Genomic DNA, 21,775 nt, shown 5'->3' with positions numbered 1-21,775 from the left:
TATGCAGCTCTTAAGGATTTGAAGAATGGGAAAGTTGCCCTTTTTATTCAAGTTAAATTGGGTTATTTGAGTATATTCTCATTTATGATTTAAAAAATACAAACTAAAAGAATTAGTAAAAGTTTGGAATAAAACCACCATTTGACATAACTATCCCACTCCTCAGGTTATACCTGAAGGACTTAAAATCAGCATACTACCGTGACACAGCCACATCAATGTTTATAGCAGCTCAACTCACAATAGCTAAACTATGGAACCAACCTAGGAGTCCTTAAACAGATGAATGGATAAAGAAAATGTGACATATAGATACACACACACACACACACACACACACACACACAATGGAATATTACTCAATTTGAAAGAAAAATGAAATTATGGCATTTGCTGATAGATGGATGGAGTTGAAGAATATCATGCTAAGTGAAATATGCCAAACCCAAAAAACCAAAGGCAAATCATCCTTATTGAGTAATTCTAAATAGTAAATGTGAATTAATAATACAAAATAGAAAATTGCCACTAGAATACCATAGTAATAACTGTTATATGCAAGGGTAATTGATGACTGCAAAAGTTATGGACAAAACTGAAAGGAGAACATTTTATTGCCTTACTTAAAGTAAATCATTTTAAATATTGATTAATACATTTTCCTCTTAATTTCTTTTGAAAATCTATGATTATATTTAACAAAAATTATACTCTGTATTATGGGTGTGTGTCTTGTGTAGATAAAAAAGAATAAAGACACTGCTTTCTCTTTATCAGATTTTGTGAAGCTGGACAATAGCACACAGTGCTGGCGGGAGTGTGGGAATCAGGTTCCATCACATCCTGTTGATGGGATATTGACTGATGCAATTCCACCTCTGCACATGGTCAGAGGGATCAGAAACCCACACAGCAGGGACTGTGAGCCTCAGATTTGCCTCTGATGGCTTCGTGTGCTGCTCTGAGCTTCTCTGCAATCCATCCGTGGGGGAAGAAGGCTTGTGAGGTCACCTCACTCTGGTGGGAGATGATTAGGGGAAGAGATTCCAGAGCGGATGGATTGGGAAAGTTGAAAGGTCTTTGAACATCAGGATTCTAAAAAGAGAAGGAAATTTAGAATTCTGTTTCAGCCAGAGTGAAAACAGATGTTTAGCAGAGTTCAAAGATCCTCATGGTGGAAAAATAGGACAATATTGAAAACTCTAATTGGCTCATTACAAACTCATGATTATTAAATATCCCAAGTCAACAAAACAGATGAGCTCTGTGGATTCAGTCACACCGTCTACCTACAAAGCTCTCTCTGGCTTCCCAGGCATGTAACTCTTCTTCTGGTGGCATGCTCCTTCCACCCTGGGAAACTGTGGCTCCACCCTCTCCTCCACTGATATGGTCACCTCTGTAGCCTCAGAGCCCAACACAGAGCCTGGTCACATAGTAGGTACTCCATTCACATGTGCTTAAGTAGAAATGGTCTGACCAAGAAAAGATGCTTGTATGTTCACTCAATGAAGCAAAATCATAGATTCTTAAGCCATATGGAAAAATAAGTATACAGCCAGAGATGTGATTGTAAATTAGTTCTCCTATAAAGGAAAAAATTGCCCCTACTTGTAGCATGTGCCAATGTCTGTGGTGTAAATACCCCCACAATAGCCAAGTTACCAATATGATGTCTCTGAATGAGGAGCTGGAAAGAGATACATTAAATCAGTTCTCGTTTGTCAGTAACAGCTAGCTCCCACATTCCATTCGATCCCACTTTCCAAATCCAATTCATGACAGTGTATTTCTTGCATATTAATTTCCTTATCAAGTCTTCAGAGAAATCAAAGGTAGGCCACACTTGATGACACATGCAATAGATCAATCCTTAGAAAAGAAGAAAGAAGTGGGGTCAGGGTGCTGTGCACACACTGCCTCATCACCTCACCGCTCACTGAGGTGCTCTGGCTCCCCTTCCAGCCCCAAGGCCCGAGATGGATCCCAGGTCAAAGAAACTCAGGCAACCTCTAGAAAGGGCCAAGCCCACTGATTTGCTTGCACATCTCTGGGAACAGCCCCTCTGTGTTAATGATGTGTGCTCCCTCCTGTCACCCTCCACCCTTTCTCAGATACTGACACTGACCACGGAAAGGTACAGCCCCATGTGAGACATTTAGCAAGACTTAGGTATGGAAAAGCCATCCTGGGGCAGATGACTTTTGATAAGGAAAATGGTACTGATTCATGTTTATTTTACACTGTGCTGGAAACGTCAATGTTATGGTCTGGATGTGAGAGTCCCCCAAAAGCTGATGTGTGAGACAGTGCAAGAAGGTTTAGAGGAGACGTGATTGGATTATAAGAGTCTCAGCCCAATGGGTGGATTAATCCCCTGATGGGATTAACTATGGTAACCAAAGGCAGGTAGGGTGTGGCTGGAGGAGGTAGGTCCCTGGAGGATGTGCCTTTGGGGTATATATTTTGTATCTGGAGAGGGGAGTCTCTCTCTCTGCTTCCAGATCACCACATGAGCTGCTTCATACTCTTCCACCATGATGTTCTGCCTCACCTGGATCCCCAGTGGATGGAGCTGGCCTGCTATGGACTGAGATCTCTGAAACCATGAGCCCCCAAATAATCTTTTTCTCCTCTTAAGTTGTTCTTGTCAGGTCTTTTAGTCACTGCAACTAAAAAGCTGACTAAAACAGTCAGTGTCTGGACATTTTCCTACACTAGCTTTGTCAGCCTCTAGGACAATGGTTTTCAAAGTTAAGTTCTCTGGCCAGCAGCAGCAGCATCTGGAACTTATTAGAAACACACATTTTCAGATTCCATCCCCAGACTTACTGAATCAGACACTCTGAGTTTGAGGCCCAGCAACACGTATTTTAACAAGCTGTCTAGGAGATTCTGATTAAGTGTTCAAATTTGGTAATCATTGCTCTAAGAAGAGGGAATGATCCTAAACACACTGATTAGAAATATCTAGAGAAAACAGCACCCCCTCTTCTTCCCTCCCCACAAAACCCACTGAGAACAGTTTCTAACATCAGTGGCACATTGGAATCCCCTAAGGAACTTCTAGAAGCTCTGATGCCCAAGCCATTCCCAGACCAATGATGTCAGAAGCCCCGTAAGAGGTGAGACCCAAATATTAGTCTTTTCAAAGCTTTCCAGGTGGCTCCACGTGCAGCTGAGGTTGGAAAGAAAAGAAGGCATGGAAAAGGACATCCCACCCAAATGCTTGCTAAATAGTGAAAAGCAGTACTTCGTGTCAACAGAGGAGCAGATTCTGGCTCATTAGGTTTTATTTAAATCATAGAACTTTTATTTCTCTTTTATGGCAAATGAAGATTATAAAATCGGCCTTGGGAGTTATTTGGAAAGATTCACATCACAAAAAGTCATCATCGGTTGCTAATGAAACTATTTTTCAAATAACAGTACAAGGCCACAAGGCCTTATCTGCAATTCTCAAATCCAAAATATTTGGAGAACCAAATTTTCTCATTACTTGTTTCTCTTCAGATAATGTTTATTTATCCCACTTAGTATACACAGCAATACTTCAAGGCAGAATTAGCAGAGTAGTATTTGTTTGCAAGGTCTTCCCCACACCCATCAGAGGTTTGGATGGGAGCCCAGATATTGGGCCTCGGCAGGGAATCAGCCCTCTCTCACTACTGTTTGAGTGTCTTTTGCATGAATGCCAGGATTAGGCTGATTCTGGTGGGTGGTTGAGGTCTGTGAGGGAGAGTCACACCCTGTGGTATGGGAGGGCCCATCTAACATGCCGATCCCTTGCAGAGGGTGTGCATTCTCAGAGAGGAAAGAAACACATCGGGGCCTCAACTCCTCATTGATGTAGAAGTCCTGGAGTCTGACACCTGGCTTGGGGCTCCTGGGAGCACAGAGGCTGGATGTGGGGCCCAGCATGCAGAGAGAAGTAAGAGGAGAGGTTCTCAGAGATACAAGATCATTTTCCTCATAGAACCATGAGTTAGAACAAGTCTGTGGGTCCCACAAGCAGTCAATCATGTAGAGCCATGAGCTGTCCACCCCCCCCCCACTTTACCAGTTCCCAACCTAGAGCTGAGTTGCCTCCAAAGCACTACCCTCCATCTAGTGACAGGAACCAGGAGTCCTTTATCATCCTTGACCACTAGTGAGTGACAGAAGACTCCCCAACCCTGGCAATGGAACTTAGTGACAGCCCCCAAGGCCAGGAGACCAGGCAGTAGGACTGAATGATTTGGCCCCTTCTTCCCACCAGGAGCATCTCCTTTCAGAGCTAACAAGGTGGGACTAAGGCTTTGATTTCATTACAGGAGGCATTGCTATAAATGGCTCTGCTCCTAGCACTACCATCACTAGCTGCTCGTCCCAAAACAAGTAAGCTTGCTCTCTGTGCCCTAATTCCCTATCTGAAAAGGCAAGTTCTGGAACTGATCATGAACTTTAGCTCTTGTGAGCACAACCCAAGTAAGAGTTACAGTGTATATTGCAACCCAAAACACATGTATTTACATACCAAGACCCAACTGCCACATAAAAATGCTTCTCTATTTTCTACTCTGTTTTGATAGCCTCTCCCTCTCCCTCTCTCTCTCTCTCTTTCTTCCTCTCTTTAAAAGTCCACTACAATGATTTCACAGACCAATACTGAGTCACAGCAGTAATTTAAAATACGACAGATCAGATACTCACTGTAATACTATGAAATGACCTGATATTATTAGACTCACATTCAAAGTGCAACTTCATTTAATTTCTTGTCCAGGAACTAGAAGAAAGGTGCAGTCTTCTAAGCACCAAAAGAAACCCATTGAGAAAATCCCTTGAAGATCAAATGGTGGAAGTAGAAGTTGTGAGAAGCTGCATCCTGCCTGAGTGACAAACCATTTGGAAGGTGGGCTCCAACTGCAGGTGAGTTTCCCTTTCACCCACGGTCAGAGATAGGACTGTCTCCTGGCCTTGTGTTCAGGGTCTGCCGCTGCTCCAGCCTCTGGTGGGTTTACAGGGCAGGCTCAAGGAGGATCTGCTGCATGGGGCCAGGGGTGCAGGCTACACGAGCACCCGTGGGGGGGGGGGCCAGGGAATGGCGCAGAGGTTGGATGGCATTGTACAGCACAGAAACAGATGGAGATGGTTCAGCTGCTACCATAAGAGCTGGAAGCCCAGTCGGTGCGAGGAAGCAGAACTGGCCCCCGTCTCAGTCCCCCACGCCTCTTTCCAAGCTCTCTGACTAGAGGCAAACTAATTAAATTCTCTGAGCCCATATCTTATCTTCAATAATGGAGATAGTAACATCAACCCTCACAGATTGTCAGAGGGCTTAGAGGAAATAATACGTGTGGGACACGGAACTTTCAGCAACAACTGCTTGTTGGTACTGTCATTCTCTGAGTCTCCGTTGCCCAGGCTATAAAATGGGACCACTGGGGCAACACTGGTCTGGACTCACGAGTCTCCTTTCAGGTAGAGCCCGACACAAAACTGGCTGGGGCTGGTTGGAGTATAGCGGAACCAGGTCGGAATTGATTTTTTTTTTTAACTTAAAATATTCCTAAAAATTTTAAAGTTAAATACACCTGAAATTTCCCTCTATAATGGAGCAAGGTTTCAACATGGAAATACCAAGTGCCCAGCACACCATGGATGTTCCGGTCACCTACGTGCCTGCTTCCCCCTCACCCTGTTCCTGGTGTGCATTCCAGGCTGAAGGAAAAGGGCTAAAATTAAGGGTCAAAGGGACGGCAGAGGCACTGGGAAGGAGCCACACCTCCACTGCTACAGCTGGGCATCCCATGGCAGACAGAGAAGGAGGAAGTCAGTCCTGGGCAGTGCTTGGTGGACTCTGGTCAGGACGCATGCAGGCTTTTCCCTGAGACACTGCTAATTGGGGAAGTTGGGTTAGTTGTGCTGCCTTTGCCAACACTGCCTTTCAGAGATCCAAGGTCCATGGTTCTTTAATTTGGAGCAGGGACAAGGCCAACTGAGGGAGAGAAGGTTCTGCCTGGTGGGGAAAAGCACCTAAGTGAAGACCCAAAGAGATCTGCCCTCTACCTGGTCAACCTCCTTCAACTGGTTTCTGCCATTGCCTCATTGCTTTTACCTGTTCCATGTTATTTTTTAAACACAGCCGCTCCTCCTTTAGGGACCCTGCTGAGCCTCTGGCTGGTCCTGGTACAGAGTTACATCCTCCAGGACCTGGGTAGGCTGCTTAAATCAACCCTCACCAGTCAGCAGCACAGGCCCAGCTCACACTGGACCTGCCAAAGCAGATGAGCAGCCAGAAACCATCTGCTCCTTCCTGATCCAGGATACCTGGACGTCAGCTTTGACTGTGGGGATGCACAGGCTGGAGGACAGGGCTGCTCTATAGCTCCTCTCTTTCAGATGGGCCCTAGTGCCAGGGCCAGGGACTGGGCAGCCACTGGGTACAGAGTTCCTGTTTTCCCCAGGCTGCCTGGAGTGAGTAGCCCTCAAATTGCTCTTGACAGAGGAGAGATTTTACAAGAGCTAGAGCCTTGGCCTAGAAAGGTTGTTTGCAGATTTGATTCCAAGAGCCAAACACCCAGGTGTGGGAGTGTTTCCATGCCCAGAGATGTTACTCACCCTCTGTGGTAGAAGGAACAATACACAAGCTTCCCTCCCACCATGAATCCTCAGTTCTGCTGCCATAAGAACAACTCACTAGCAGTTATTCAGTTCCCCAAAGTAGCTCTTTGCCTCATAATAGAGAAAGGTAACTACCCTCAGACCCCCCGTTATTGCCCTCCATTGCTATAATAAATGTTCCACCTCCTGTCCTTAACCATCTCTCATCAGGGAGCTCAGTTCTCTCCCTGAGAGACCATCTGGCATCTCTCTAGTGGCATTGACTTTAAGATGAAGGAGGCCCCTCTGCTGGCCTTCCCTCAGAGGTAGAGTTGCCTGAGCACAGGGACCTCTGGTCTCAGGTCAGGAATCCCTAGAACCTGAACAATAAATAGGGGGAGAGTAGGTTATCAGAACTCAAGGATGTTTAAAGAACCCACTCAGCCCCTCTGTGCTTCAGAGATGGGAGAAGGGCTCTGAGTTCCTCAGGGGCTCAGAGAAAATTAGTGACAGAGCCAGGCCTGAACTCTGGGCTCCTAACTCTAGCACATTCTGTTTCCTCTCTACCAGAATGGACAAACCTTTTCTTTTTAGAGAGCCAGATAGTAAGAATTTTCATCTTTATAGGCCATGTGGTTTCTCTGTACTAGAGCAACTCAATTCTGCCATCATGGCACTGAGCCAAGATTATTAGAAACAAGGGGATGTGGATATGTTCCAATAAACAGGATTTATCAGAACAGGCAGCAGCTGGATTTGAACACAGAGCTGTCATTTGTTGTCCCCTGTGCTACACCGCATAATAAATGAGGGCTAAAAATAGGATCCCTCAGAGCACATGGGAGATGGTCAGTCTCCTCCAGCCACAGGGCCTACACTCTATTAGGACATTTAGACCAAGACTGGAAGTTCGTCAGATACTCTGAAGCAAAGCAAGACCCCCATGTGCTGTTCCTGCTCTGTTGTTCTGTAACTTGAGTTTTGGGGTGGCTCCAAAAAGTGGTTCAGTTGCCATTGTCACTGAGGGAAATCAGAAAAGAGGGAGAATCTGTTGTAAAAGCAGATTTTCTTTCATCAACATTTACTGAGCACTTACAATACACAAGCATCATATCCTAACCACTCTACGAAGCAGGTGGTATTCTCCCCATTTCGGAAGGGGAGGAAGCTGAGACACACGGAGACTAAGAGATCTGCCAAAACTCACACGGCATGTGAGTGGCACAACCGGAATTCCAGCCAATGGTTTCTGAAGCCAAAGCCACTGATCTTTTCCATTGTGCCAAAGATGCTCATTCGTATGTTTGCTTACTTGTTATGGCTAAAGGAGACCACTATTTAGGTTGAAAAATACCTCAACCAATTGTTCACGAAGATAGACCTCTAACGGTGTTGGGAACTTTCTGTTTAGACAAATTGAGATCATTGCTCTTAAATGTTAAAATTGATGAAACCCAAAAAGACAGCTCTTTTATTATTAATAATCTTCCCACTTATGACCTGGAAGAGGCATAATTGTCTATCACACTGCAAAAGTTTTCCTAATATATAGGGGAGGAAAAACTTCATTCAGTTCAATCCAGGGTCCACAAACCACCCCTTCTTCTAGCCCCTGTGCACGATTCCTGGGTCTTTATCTCAGGAAGCATCACCCTCTGGCCAGGTTTCCCCGAAGAGTGATTCTGACCACAGGCCCTCATCACCACCCCCAGAAGAGGGGATTTGCCCCAGGGTGATGAGTGGCAGGAGCCAGGCTCAGACTCTGTAATGACCTTAGGGAAAGTTGTATCTTTTAAGAGCATGTCCTGTCTTTCCCAGTCCCACTCTGGGAGGATCCTTGATCCCTGTGGGAATTTCTCCCAAACATCAAATATGCCTGAGTGTTCATTACTATGGCCCTGCCTACGTTTCCCTATAAACCAGGCCTAATTAAATCCAGATGCTTTCATATGAGGACAGAGTTCCTCCGAGAATCCCCGTGGAACAATACAGAAGGTCCTGGTGCTAGTGGGGCATAAATATTTCTCAAAGTCTACACTTATAGGTTCTTTACCCATAGGCTAGGTAGGAAGATGGCTCACTTGAAAGTGTCACCCAGGCATAGAGGGTACTGGTCAACTGCTTCCGGCAGGGGGCACACTCCTAACCCTGGGCTGTGGGGCTTAGTTTCACATAAAAAGCCTTAACAGGCATTTGGGGGTGAGGCAGGTCTTGGCAAGTTGCAGTAACACACAGGGGTGGAAACAGAAGCCAATAGGACTGGACAGTACATGTTATGGGAAAAGGAACCTGAGGAAGTCTCCCTAAAGGGTACAGGGGCCTGGACTCTTGGCCTATACTTCCTGTGTGGTTGTTCCTGCTCAGCTATCAACTGCAGCCTAAGGTCTGTGCTTCCACCGAGCCAGATGTGCAGAGGATGCAGAGATTCTGAGTTTGGTGGTTGCTAGTTATTTTTTAAAAGTGGACTACATTTCCAGGAAAGAGTTTCAGCATCTCAGAGAAAATGTCTCCATTCTTAGGGAAATGAAGAAGGAGAAAGGGAAAATATTTATTAGCCTGAAATCATAAATAACCACAGATGCTTGGAGAAAGTATAAAGAGCTTAGAGAGACCTTCTAGACTTGGCTTCAAAACACTTGGCCTCAATTTGCACCTGTTGGTTGTGTATCTGTGAGCACATCTTTCCTTTCCCTTGGGTCTTACACTCCTCGTCTAAAATGGGAGAGGCTGGGCCAAATCATCTGGAAGGCTCCTTCTGGTCTGACAGTCTAGGCCAGCTCTATCCAACAGAACTTTCTGTGATGTTGGAAATATTCTATACCCACATTGTCTTGCTTGGTTCCTCTTAGAACAATGCATATTAACCACGGGAGGCTAGTGGTCTTTTACATTTTATTTAATTAAAATCAAATAGCTAAGGAAGGTAGTTAGTGGCTTTCACATTGAACAGAACAGATCGAGAATTCTAGAACCAAATATTTAGCCTGTTCCATCTCACATACTTTTCAAGCTAAGCACATTGTAGAAAAAGGAATACTGGTTTGCACACAGTGATGAGGAACCCCTCCCCCTTGGCACTACACTGCATTGAAATTTTACCCACTCACCAACCAGGAACCACAGCTGGCTCAACATTATATGAGTGTCTCCGCTGTCGGGTTAATGGCCTTGTTTGCCAGGTAGGCATGCGGGATCATGTTCAGAGGGCCCCCAGGTAGGTTGGGGATCTTATCCACTTTCATCATTTCTTGGCAAGGCCAGAGGGCAGATACTTAATAGAAACATCACCTCAGCTCATTAAGGAAGAGTTATGTGTTTGGAAAGTGAGGTTCAGAAAGGCACTCATCTCTCTCCTCTTTACCTGCCATGGCCAGTCCATTGCCAAGGCAGGTCCTTCACCACATCTCTGAAATTGAGCCCTTACTTTTCCATGGCCACTGCCACTGCCTTAGCTGAGGGCCTGTTGGCTTCTTCTGTTGACAATCGATCAGTCTTCTGCTTACCTCTCAGCCAGCCTGTCCACACTCCATGTGAGTCTTTGAAAGACACCACTCTGATCATGTCGCCCCGGGGCTCAAGCTCCACTGCAGCCCTCCCACTGCCTCCTGGACAGTCGGGCTCTTCATGGGGTTCCTGAGGAGCCCCGAAGTCCAGTGCCTTCCTCCATTGGAGATTTACCCCCATCAGTCTCTCACACAGGAACCTGCTGCTCCCGCCGGCTGGGCCACTCCACCGTCCCAGACATGAAGGCCGCACCCCTGTGAACCACACCTCGGGCACCCACCTGTCTTGTGTGTGTAGCTCCCCTTCACCCTCCACAGCCCACCTCAATCGCTACCAGCTACAAGAAGCCCTTTGGGATCCCCCAAGACAGTACTTTCTCCCAATCTTTGTTTGGGTTTCTTCTTTCCAGATAGGAATTTGGCAGTGTAGCTTGGTCATTTAAAAAAAAAAAAAAATACTACTGTGCAATTAGACTTGTGTTTAAATCTTTGTCCTTGCATGTAATCCTGTATAACTGACTTAACTATTCTCTTGGCCTCTGTTTCCCACATCTCAAATGGATACGATGCTGACTTTACAAGGAAGTCATGGAAACTAAATATTAATTTTTGTAGGATGCTCAGTAAGTGGCAGTGATCATCATACCTGTTGTTACTATTACTATGTGGCCCTTATTGAGGAATATACTGGTCTTAGCTCCTCTTCTAATTATAAGTGTCTGGATGGTGAGGATCATTTGCCTATTTTGGTATCCCTTGTACCCAGCTGTGGTTTGCAAGTAGTGAGGACTATGAATGTGAATGGACTGAGCATCTCTGGATCCTGAAGGTTTCTATTTGAGTCCTAGTTTCACCACTTACTGTATGACTTTGGGCAAGTCTCTTAACCTGTCTGGGTCTCTGTTTCCACATTTATAAAGTGGAGGAAAGAATGGTACCTTGTTCATAGATTGTTGCCACAATTAAATGAGGCACTATTAACTACGTGTCTGGGGACCATCACTTGGGTTAGCCAGTCTCTAATGCAGAAACTTCTCCTAGTAGGCACTCATCGAAGATCTCTTAAATGAATGAATAATCCCATTGTACCAGCTGTAATGAGATTTAAGGGTGGGTTTATTATAGTATTATTCTCAATTACAATAATTTGGCCTAGGTTTCTGGCATAATTATCTCCTTCTTTATTCTTTTACTATTTGGCTCCAGACTGATTGCCTGATTTTAAGTGATTTATGGCATGTAAGCTCTTTTAGCCAACACCTCTCAAGCCTCTATGGAACAATGGGGGCATAAAAATAAATACAGAACTTGGGCATATTCCTCTTGAACCCAACAGAGCCAAACTGGCTGTGAGAGACAAAAGGAGAAAGATGCACGTGCAGGGCCACTAAATGAGGCTTTATTTGCCAGTTAACTAAGAACACATGCTCTCTGCGGTGACTTGGACCACCAGAAGCATCACCAAAGAGAACAGTTGGCCCCCGGAAATGGAGGAGGCAGTTTTGAAGCTTTGAGGGCAAGGGCGCCCCCTGTGGTATCCGGACGCGTTGTGGATGGTCCACCTCCTGGTCCTGCTCGGGGTCGTCCTCGCTGGCGGAGGCTGGCCCTGCTCCTCTGATGGAACTGTGGTCTGACTCAGCCTGAGAGGTACCAGGTCTCCCAGCCCGGGTCCTTCCAGGATCCACGACGCTGAGAAACTCAGTAGCGGGCAGGGGAGCAGGGTGAGCAGGGCACGCAGAAGGTGCGGGGCACACCGACGGGGCGGGGCACACAGGGCGAGGGCGCGCAAGGCTGGCAGGAGGGAGTGGAGCACGGGTTACAGGGTAACCTGCGGGAGAAGCCACGGTGGGACAGGATTAGTGGAGGGGCCAACTGAGCAGCGGATCTTAGCAGTTCTAGCCACGAGGCTTCTCAAATGGGTCCACTGTACACCTTCTCCACCCAGCTTCCCTCGTCCCAACCTCCAACATCTTTTTTTGTGTTATCTCAGCGGCCTCCTAACTGATCCACTCAACCCACTCTGGCCCCTGCTAACTGCCATCAACTTAGTGACCAGATGATCTCCTGCGACACCCCAACCTAATCGTATCCTTCCTCTGCCTAAAACCGTCAGTAGCTTCCATTTGTGCTTGGGATGAAGTCAGCTCTTAAGAGCACCTTCTTGGTCCTGCTTCTGCCTCTCTCCCCAGCCTCACCTCCTGACCTCGGTGCTCTCCGATCAGCCACGCTCTTATCTCCTGCCAGTTTCCCTGTGGTCCAAGCTGCTCAGGTCACAGGACTTTTGTGTCTTGCTGGCTCTTTCTAAAACACTCCTCCCTGTTTGCTCAGCTAATCAATTTCTTCTGCTCCTTAAGAGCTCAGCTCAACTGCCATGTCCCTGAAGCCTTCCCCCATCTCTCTGGGTCACACCCCACAGTGGTACCCATACCTCCTTCTACAGCAGTCAGTAACTATTCTATTATGGACTCCTCCCCACACACACCCCACACTAGGCAGTATGTGTGCCCACCCTGCATACCTGGCATAGAGTAAGCATTTAATGTGGTGAATAAGAAGAAATAAGTGAGTATGGAATGAATACATGGCAAAAGGAAAGAGGGTGATCTCAGAGACTGACAGGCTGGGGCTCTAAGCCAGGAACAATGCACTGGATGCTGGGCAGAAACCAAACAGCTCAGAGACCCAACAGGCAGCCAGAGGGCTACAGACAACCTGAAAGATACTTAATTTGACTGGCATTCTATTTTTTTAATTTGTTGAGAAAATTTAAAATCTGGATATGTTTTAGCATTTTAAGACATTCAAATTGTCAGCTTCCCTTGATCAATCAGAAAATCCAGCAATACTGGGCCCGTACTCACATGACAGCATTGGCCCTGAGGGGACAGTGCTGCTGTCCTTGGATGAGGCATGGGCTCCTTGGTTCCCACAGCCTCACATGACACACATCACACATGTGTTGATGGTCTGGTGTTTGCAAATATCTGACTTTGCAACACTTGCACGAGAGGATAAGATTCTAAATGACAGGACTGGGGGTGTAGCTCAGTGGTACAGTGTTGCCTAGCAGGCATCAAGTCCTGGGTTTTATCACCAACACATCAAAAAAGATGAAGGAGGAGGAGGAGGAGAAACAAATTCTGAATGACAGAGAGCAATGCTAAATGTAAAAGGAAATGCTGCAGTAGGGATCAGCCCACCAGGTGTCCACGGCCCCACTGACTCCTGCATCCAGACAGCCACCAAGTCCTGCTGATCCTGACTGCACAGCATCCAGAGCAAATGCCTCCCCTGCCCTGATCAGGCCCTCTCCATTGCTTACCTAGGCCATGGCCAGTGTCCCTGACTGCTTCCCCCTCTACTCAGTTCTTCTACAACTCTCAGGGTGACTTTCCTGAAGAGCAACTTTGAGCTCTCTTTGACTTGGACAAGAAATATTTATTGAGATCTATCATGAGCCAATTTCAGCAAATGAAAATACATCTTATTGCCTCTGCACTCTAGATGTTTACCTTCTAATGGGGGAGATGAACAGGTAAGCAAATTCTATAGTCCCTCCTCAAAAAGAGAAAGAAGGAAGGAAAAGGAAGAGAGAGAGAGAGAGAGAGAGAGAGAGAGAGAGAGAGAGAGAGAGAGAGAGAGAAAAGAAGGAAGGAAGGAAGGAAGGAAGGAAGGAAGGAAGGAAGGAAGGAAGGAAGGAAGGAAGATGGGCCTCCCACTTGCCTATAAAATAACAGCCCACACATACCAGCATTGTCTTGTGATTGTCCATGAATGGGCCTGTCCTGATCCCCATTCCTGTCCTGATTCCCACCATGGCTCAGTCTTATTAAGCTACCTGTTGTCCCCTAACATCCTAAAAATGTTCCCCCCGGTGAACTCTCCAGGGACTGTCTGCCTAGCCCTTTAACAGATGCAAACAATTTGAGCCCAGATGCCTTGTCCAAGACCTGGAGCTTGGAAGTAGTTTGTCAACTCGGCATAGAACAGAATGGTTTCCCATGAGCCCGTAACAGGATGACAGCAGAAAGATCATCACCTGGCCTTCTTCAGACCCTGCCAGCTTCCCGATGGCTTCTTCATCTTGACAGGGTTCTAAGCTGGTTCTTAAGGGTGGATGCGGTTGCTGCCTATAACCTCCCCCAACCCTCATGCACGTTCCTACGGAGCCCCTCCAGGTCCTACGTACTTGCAGTCCTCACTCTCCAGCAGGCCCCGGTACGTGTTGATCTCACACTCCAGCCGGGCCTTGACATCCAGCAGCACCTTGTACTCCTGGTTCTGCCGCTCCAGGTCACAGCGGATGTCCGCCAGCTGGGACTCCACGTTGGTGATCATACACTGCATCTGGCCCAGTTGGGAGCTGTAGCGGGCCTCCGTCTCTGCCAGTGTATTTTCCAGAGAGCCCCTCTAAGGCAAAAGAAGATATAACCATGAGGAGTAAGCTATTTTACGTGGCCTGGTTCAGAAAGAACCAAGAAGAACCAGGTCTCCCTTTGGTGTTGATCATGACCCACAGCCTGCAAGAAAGTTGCTGCCGAAACTGAAGCCCAGAAAGGTCAAGCGGGATTAGGCGCCTGTTAAGTGATGGAACCAAAGCTTAAACCCACGTCCTAGATCTGACTCTAGATCCCTTTTCCTTCTAAAACCCTAGGCTGGCTTCAGGCTTTGGATTTGAGGTTTACCAAGTACCTCCCCTATGGCATCATTTAGGACAGCAGTTTTCAACACTGGCTGCACTCAGAGTCACACGGAAGTCCTTTAAAAATACCCATGTGCAGGCACTACCTCCAGTGATTCTGGTTCTTGGTCCAGAGAAAAACCTAGGGATCAGGACTGTTTAAATCCCTGTGGTAATATAGAGAACCAGGGGTGTAGAAGAGCAGAATAAGCAGGGAGCAGGCTTCTTGAGGAATCCTGTTAAGATAGTGTCCGCCTGGCCCAGATCTGATCTGGGACATGCCCCTTCTATCTCTGAGCTGGATCTTGGAAGAAACCTTGGATGTCTGCTGGGGGAGCATCTGTGGTGGCTGAAATCCAGGTCTCCCCTTCCCCCTCCCGCGAGCCTGCACCTGCGCTCACTCAGCACTGCCTCGGATCCAGGGCTGGCGGAGAGGCACCCAGCAGCAGCACTCACCAGGCTGTGCTGGGCCTGCAGCTCAATCTCCAGTGTGTTCACTGTTCGTCTCAGATCGATGATGTCGGACTGGTAGCTCTGAAGCTGCTCAGAGCTTGTGGCCACCTGTTGGTTAAGCTCCTCCATCTGCAGGGGAGAAAGGAGAAAGCAAGGAGGACCTTCCCTCCCTCAGGACACTGAGGAGCCGGCCACCTGGGGGGGCGCACCCACCTGCAGGTTGAACCACTCCTCCACGTCCCTGTGGTTGCTCTCCACCATGGTCTCGTACTGGCACCTCATCTCCTCCAGCATCCGGGTCAGGTCCACAGGGGGCGCAGCATCCACCTCAATGTTAAGGCGGTCTCCAAGCTGACACCGGAGGGTACTGACTTCCTGAAAAGGCACAAGACCCGGGGCAAGTGTGAAAATCACACGTCCCCAGCTCACCTTCCCAGGGAGACATGAAAAGTTCCAACAAAAGATGCTGAAGATCTCAGAGTTAGAGGGGTCCTTGGAGGACAGCGGTCCACCCTGCAGTATCTCAATGATCTTCCTGTTCTAGCCATACCCTTCCATGACACCTTCTGTCACTTTGGTAGAAGCCAAAAGCAGCTAAAGGGTGCATTTGATCCATTTGGGCTAATATGGGGAGCCCATCCCCCCAGGTTCCCCTGTCACCCTCCCACTCCTGTTCAGTTGGGAAGGAGGGAAACAGAAACCAGGGTCCACCTGGTTCAAGGCCCCAAGTTAAGAGTGAGTGACTCCCCAGTCTTGGTTGCCAACGAGAGAAAGTTGTCACTGAGGTTGCTGTAGTGAGTGATAATGCCTCATTAGTGACTTCTTGGTATGATTTAAGTGTCTGATTTAAGTGGAATGAGTCAGGCGCCCAAGGGTGCTCAGTGAGAACATGGTGACGGGTTGTTACTTTACACTTAAGCTGAAGGAAACCCAGCCAGGATCCAGAGACACTTGTTCATTCAAATCCCACAGCAAGTGGTTGAGAGTCAACCCAGGGAAGAAGGAATAAAGCCCCACAGCTCAGGTGGGCTTTGCAACACACAGGTTCCCTCCAAGGACCACCAGAGAGGAAGAAAGAGATAGTAGAGGGTTTCCCTGTAGCTTTGGTTTAAGTGTATTATAGGCAAACAGAAGAGAAAAGGGGGGACAAAGATAGGGACAAGAAAAAGAAGAAAACCATTGCAGTTCAACTGTCTCTCAGAAGAGATAGGGACACCCCCAGGAGTCTAGCCTGGCAGAAATGGATGGACAAGCCATTGATGTGAGTTCCAGAATATAACCTGCCCCTGGCCATATCACGTCACTCTGTGGCTCTAAGGAGAAAGACAAATGCTTTCACCACAAGTGAGCATTCGGCAGTCACACTGTCCCAGGAATTGCAGCAGAAAGGAGCTACGTTTCTGAGCAGCTACCAAGAGGCTGGTCTTTTCATGTCCATGACCTGGACCATGGGTATGATCCAGGTCATGTCCATTAAATCCTCACAGTAACCTTGTATGATCATGTTAGCCCCATTTTACACATGAGGGGGCTCAGAAAGATGGTGTCAACTGGGCAAAGTCACAGAAATAATATATATCAGGCCCACAATTTCAACCCACACCTACCCAGCCCCAAATGCCCTGTTCTTCCCGCTCTGCCTCCCCTCCTCAGCTCAACTTCTGGCCTCACCTCCTCGTGGTTCTTCTTGAGACAGAGCAGCTCCTCCTTCAGAGACTCCACCTGCGCCTCCAGGTCAGCCTTGCACAGGGTCAGCTCGTCCAGGATCCTGCGCAGGCCATTGATGTCGGCCTCCACCAGCTGCCGCAGGGACAGCTCCGTCTCGTACCTGCACACAGTTGGGAGTCAGCAAGTGAAGGGTGGAACTGCGTACGGAGCTCAGGGAAGGCCTTGAACTGCTAGCACTTCCCAACTTCTGTGAAGCTCATGGAAAGCCACCCTAAGAGGGGCCCGGGAAGAGGGGCAGCAATCCCCCGTCAAACTCACTTGGTCCTGAAGTCATCAGCAGCCAGCTTGGCATTGTCAATGTGCACAACCATCCTGGCATTCTCCGCCTTGGTGCAAAGAACCTGGTGGGCCACACGGAGAGGGTTAGTGCAGGAAGAGAAGAAGGAAAAAGAACCCCAAGAGCAGAAACAGAGACAGGACTCAGCAGCCCTGTGGCCATCCCTGAGGAAGTCCCTCTACTCTGGCATTCTGGGCGATATTTGGGAGCTTCTTGTCCTTGAGATTTATTTTTTTTTAATTAATCACCTGTGGCTTTATAAATCCAAATGCCCCATTTCAAGTAGGAAATAGGGAAAGAAAGAATCTCATTCTGTATGAAGTCATCACATGATAGTTAGAAAGGTCCTTGACATTTTACTGACAGACCAGGGACTATTGCAAGCACTTGACCTGCATTGTCTTACTGAATCCTCTTGACAACCCCATTACATAAGGACCATTGTTATCCCCATCTTACAGAGGAAGAATCTGAGTCCTAGAAAAAGGAATGGACCTCCCAAAGTCATACACCGAGTCAATGGCAGAGCTAAGACTAGATTCCAGGGTTCTTCCCACATTAAGGGCTCTGGCTGAGTGCATAAATGATGAGATAATCTTATGCCCTAGGGAGGTCTCTTTTCCCTGAACATATATTAGTGCGATTCAAATCCAAAGTGCCGGCTATTCCAGATGCCTCCCCAGCGAGTCTGTTCTCTACTTGACCTCACCTTCTGCTGGAGTTCCTCGATGGTCCTGAAATAAGACTGGTAGTCAGGACACATGGTGAGCACCTGGGACTGGCAGGCCTCTTGGATCTTGCTCTCCAGGCTGGCGTTCTCCTGCTCCAGCTGGCGCACCTTCTCCAGGTAGCTGGCCAGGCGGTCATTCAGGGACTGCATGGTCTCCTTCTCATTACCATTAAAGGAGCCCTCACAGTACCAGCCACAGGTACCCATGGAGCTGGAGATGCCACCGGCTGGCCAGCAGCTGCTAGGTCGGCAGGAGCTGGGCAGGTAGGTCTTGGTGAGGCAGCTGGCTGGCCGGTAGTTGGGAGGCATGCAGACGGAAGGCATGCACTGCATGGGCTGGCAGACGTAACCCAGGCACAGCTCGGGCCGGCAGCTCATGCTGCTGGAGCAGACGGAGGAGGGCCGAGGGCAGCCCTTGACAGAGGCTGGCGAGGTATTGGTGACACAGCAGTTGGAAGTCATATTGGGAAGGCCCTTCCTCCTCAGCTGCAGCTGTCCCAATGTCTACAGGCGAACCTCCTACTCGGACCTTTTTATACCCTTGGAGTGAGGGGGCTCATGCTAGAAAGTCGTCCTGGGGGATGTTGATGTTTACACTCAGTCTCAGAGGAAGCTGCTCATTAATTTGCAATCTGGTTTCCAATAAGGAGTTCCTTTCCTCATAAAAGATGCCAAACTTGTCATTTGGCTAAAGCAGGACTCTGGGTTCCTATCATTGATAACCAGGGGAAAGCTTCTAGACACATCTTCAAAGAATCAGCTCCAGGCCTGGGCCCTCATTATCAGGGCGTGGTGGCCAGGGACCGCCACAGCCTGGCCCTGTGTTGCCATTGGCCTTGCCGCCTGCCCCTGCCCTGAGGAAGTCTGCAGGGCTGTGGAGAGGCGGCTACCCCTTTTAATGAGAGCATTCCCTGTGGGAAGAGGCCTGGCCCCTTAACAAAGAAACGTGTGGGTGACAGAAGTTGCACCGATACTAGCAGTGGCGTAAATCCAGGGAGACAGGAAAATGACCCTCTGCCACTTCCGAACATGCATCACCCTCCCACCAAGGGAAAGAAAGTAATATCAGGGAAGAAGAGGAGGAAGTTAAGACGCAGATCAAAAGCCTAAGAATCCAGCACATCATTTCATTCGAGACAGGGAAGGGCGAGGCCCTTTTCTTGGAAAAGCAGATCAGTAGTACCTCCAGGAGGCCAACGCTCTACCCTGACCATGTCGGGCCTCCACTCAGTGGTCACTGAGTTGCCAAGCATTTGTTTTTTGTTATTTTGTTTTTTGTTTTTTGTTTTTTTTTTTTTTGACCAGAGATTGAACTCAGGGGTGCTTAACCACCAAGTCACATCCCCAGCCCTATTTTGTATTTTATTTAGAGACAGAGTCTCGCCGAGTTGCTTAGGGCCTCAATAAGTTGCTGAGGTTGGCTTTGAACTTGCAATCCTCCTGCCTCAGTCTCCCAAGCCACTGGGATTACAGGCGTACGCCATCGTACCCAGATAAGCATTTGAATATTGACTGTTGTACAGACTGAGGTCGAACGGGTTGGAACCAGCTTTACTTTCTGCAGTGGTGGACAGGGTGGGCTTACTTCAGGACCCCAGAGAACAGAAGCCGTGGGGATCAGCCCCTTTGAGAAGGGATGCTCTGCAGCCCTGGGATGAGCCAAGTCGGGAGACCAGGGGCAAGTGTCCCTTTAATGGGCACCTTGGGCATTCCCATAAGGCCACTTGCTGTACCAGTGGTTTTCAGTCCTCTGCAGATGCCAGGAGCTCACACAACACATGTTTGATATGTGTGTTGTATAGCCACATCTTTTATTCACTCTCTTCCCAATATAATGTTGGGGTGTAAGTATTCTTACTTTTCATTTACTCCCAGAAGTGTTGGTCAAAGGACCAGCCAGTCCTTTCATTGCTTAAGAAAAGTCAAAATAGATAAGCTGCCTTCTAGCTTATTCTGTAGCCTTGGGAAAGTCAGTTTGCCTCCCTGGGCCTCAGTTTCTTCATGCTAATGGAAAGGGTTAGATTAAATAATATCTCAGCTTGATTTCCTATAACAAGTGTAATCCCACTACCCTCGTCTGAACAGTTTAGAGAAGTCAGTGGTGTCAGACAGAAGGAGGCGGGATGGCAAGGGAGGGATGAAACTTCGGGCCATCCTTCCAAAGCATAACCAGTGCTATCAAATGTACACCAGTGCCAGGCGTTGTGCTGGGTTCTTGACATTCATTTGCCCATTGAATCCTCTTTCACAAAAAAATAAGATAAATATAATAAAGTGTAGTCGTAGTTCTCAAAGTAGAGTCCCCAGTTCAGCAGCATCTATGTCACTCAGGAACATGTTAGAAATGAAGTTTTTCAAGCCCACTCTAGAATCAGAAACTCTGAGAATGAGGTCCAGCAACCTGTATCCAGCAAGACCTCTGTGTGGTCTTGGGAATCCCTGAGGTAGAAAAGCATATGTATTTTAACAGCAGCCACCAGAATTCCTCTTGCAGAAGAAAGCAGTTTTTACCTAAAAAAAAATTATATTAATCATTTCGTGGGGTGGATGGTATGATTTGGCAGCAAGACATCAGATGGAAAAAGGGGAGAAGACTCTGAAGTTCCATGGCAATCTTGGAAGGAAGGTATGAGGAGGAGAGGAAAACAGGAGTTAGGTGTAGAGAGAGACACCAGGAAGGTGGTGAGAGAATGTCACCATCTGACCTCATGGTCTCCAGGAAATCTTCAGCAAAGTCCACTCAGTTCAAATGCTAGGCATTATGAAGGATGGACCAAGTTGCCCTTGAGAGTTGATTGATTAAGGAGAGCAGCAGCATTCAAAACCAACAGAGACCACAGTTCTGGTCAATCTGCCAGACCTGGGTGCATCTCACAATCTATGGAGGTTGGGAAGGATGATCACAGAGTAAGTGAGGCGAGCAGTTTTCAGACCCAGTCTGTCTGAATCTAAACCTGTCCACTGTGCCTCAACTTCTCTGAGGTCAAAGCAAAGTCCTGGTCAAAGCAAATAAGTTGAGAGAGAGAAGGGAAAGTGATGCAGAGAAAGCCAAAGAAGTGGGAGAAAACAAGGAAGAAATGCTGGGGATAGTTTAGGGCCACTAGGCCCAGGATGAAGGACACATTTAAACAAGGACAAAAGGGATGCCTGTCAGGGCCTGGCTAGAGAGCCATTTCTTCTTTCCATTCCTCTGCAAAAAATCAAAGATCTTCTTTGAGAAAACAATGTCCCCAGAGAAAAGACTTATAAAACTGGATTTAACTAGTTGTACTAACCAAAAATCCAACTTTCCAACCTGCTTATACACATAGTACCTTTTGTCATCTGTTTAGTGTCTCATGGTTAAATATGAACAAAAGAATCACAAGATATGTGAAGGAAGCTTCCAACATTAAAAACCAGGGCAAAACAAAAAAAGCAAACAGTAAAAGGAGAAATTAAAGAAAACAGAAAGAACATAAAATCTAAAACCATATTTTTTTTCTATTTTTACAGACTGCATTTTGATTCATTGTACACAAATGGGGTACAACTTTTCGTTTCTATGGTTGTACACAATGTAGATTCACACCATTCATGTAATCATACATGTACATGGGTAATGATGTCTGTTTCATTCCACCATCTTTCATATCCCCACTTCATTTTAAATATTTGATATTAGAAAAAAATAACTGAGGAATACCTTAAACTATCTTAGAGTTCAGACTTGAGAGTGCTAAGGTCTATGTCAGGGCTGCTCTAAGCCTGTACTCCCAAGTTGTATTGCTAAAATCCCTTCCTCCTAATGAAGGAGCTCACAACCCTGGCTGTACATT

General features: G+C 47.3%; 1 protein-coding gene across 3 annotated transcripts in view; it reads right to left on the bottom strand.

Moving 5' to 3' along the window:
- Positions 1-11,410: 11,410 nt before the first annotated feature.
- The window catches only part of LOC124979745 (keratin, type I cuticular Ha5), a 31,732-nt gene continuing 21,367 nt past the window's right edge, over positions 11,411-21,775 (bottom strand). For 2 of the 3 annotated variants that reach the window (XM_047544389.1, XM_047544388.1), the window contains exon 7: positions 11,411-11,916. In XM_047544389.1, the coding sequence (XP_047400345.1) occupies positions 11,787-11,916 (130 nt within the window). In that variant the 3' untranslated portion in view covers positions 11,411-11,786. Of the gene's footprint in view, positions 11,917-14,277; positions 14,499-15,225; positions 15,352-15,435; positions 15,598-16,893; positions 17,051-17,208; positions 17,292-17,936; positions 18,451-21,775 lie in introns of those variants that run through there. The other variant, XM_047544390.1, reaches the window with a different exon arrangement.

The sequence above is a fragment of the Sciurus carolinensis genome, chromosome 3 (assembly GCF_902686445.1).
Source record: "Sciurus carolinensis chromosome 3, mSciCar1.2, whole genome shotgun sequence".
Taxonomy (NCBI): Eukaryota; Metazoa; Chordata; class Mammalia; order Rodentia; family Sciuridae; genus Sciurus; species Sciurus carolinensis.
The sequence above is the reverse complement of the archived record's forward strand: the minus strand, read 5'-3'. Positions and strand labels throughout refer to the sequence as shown.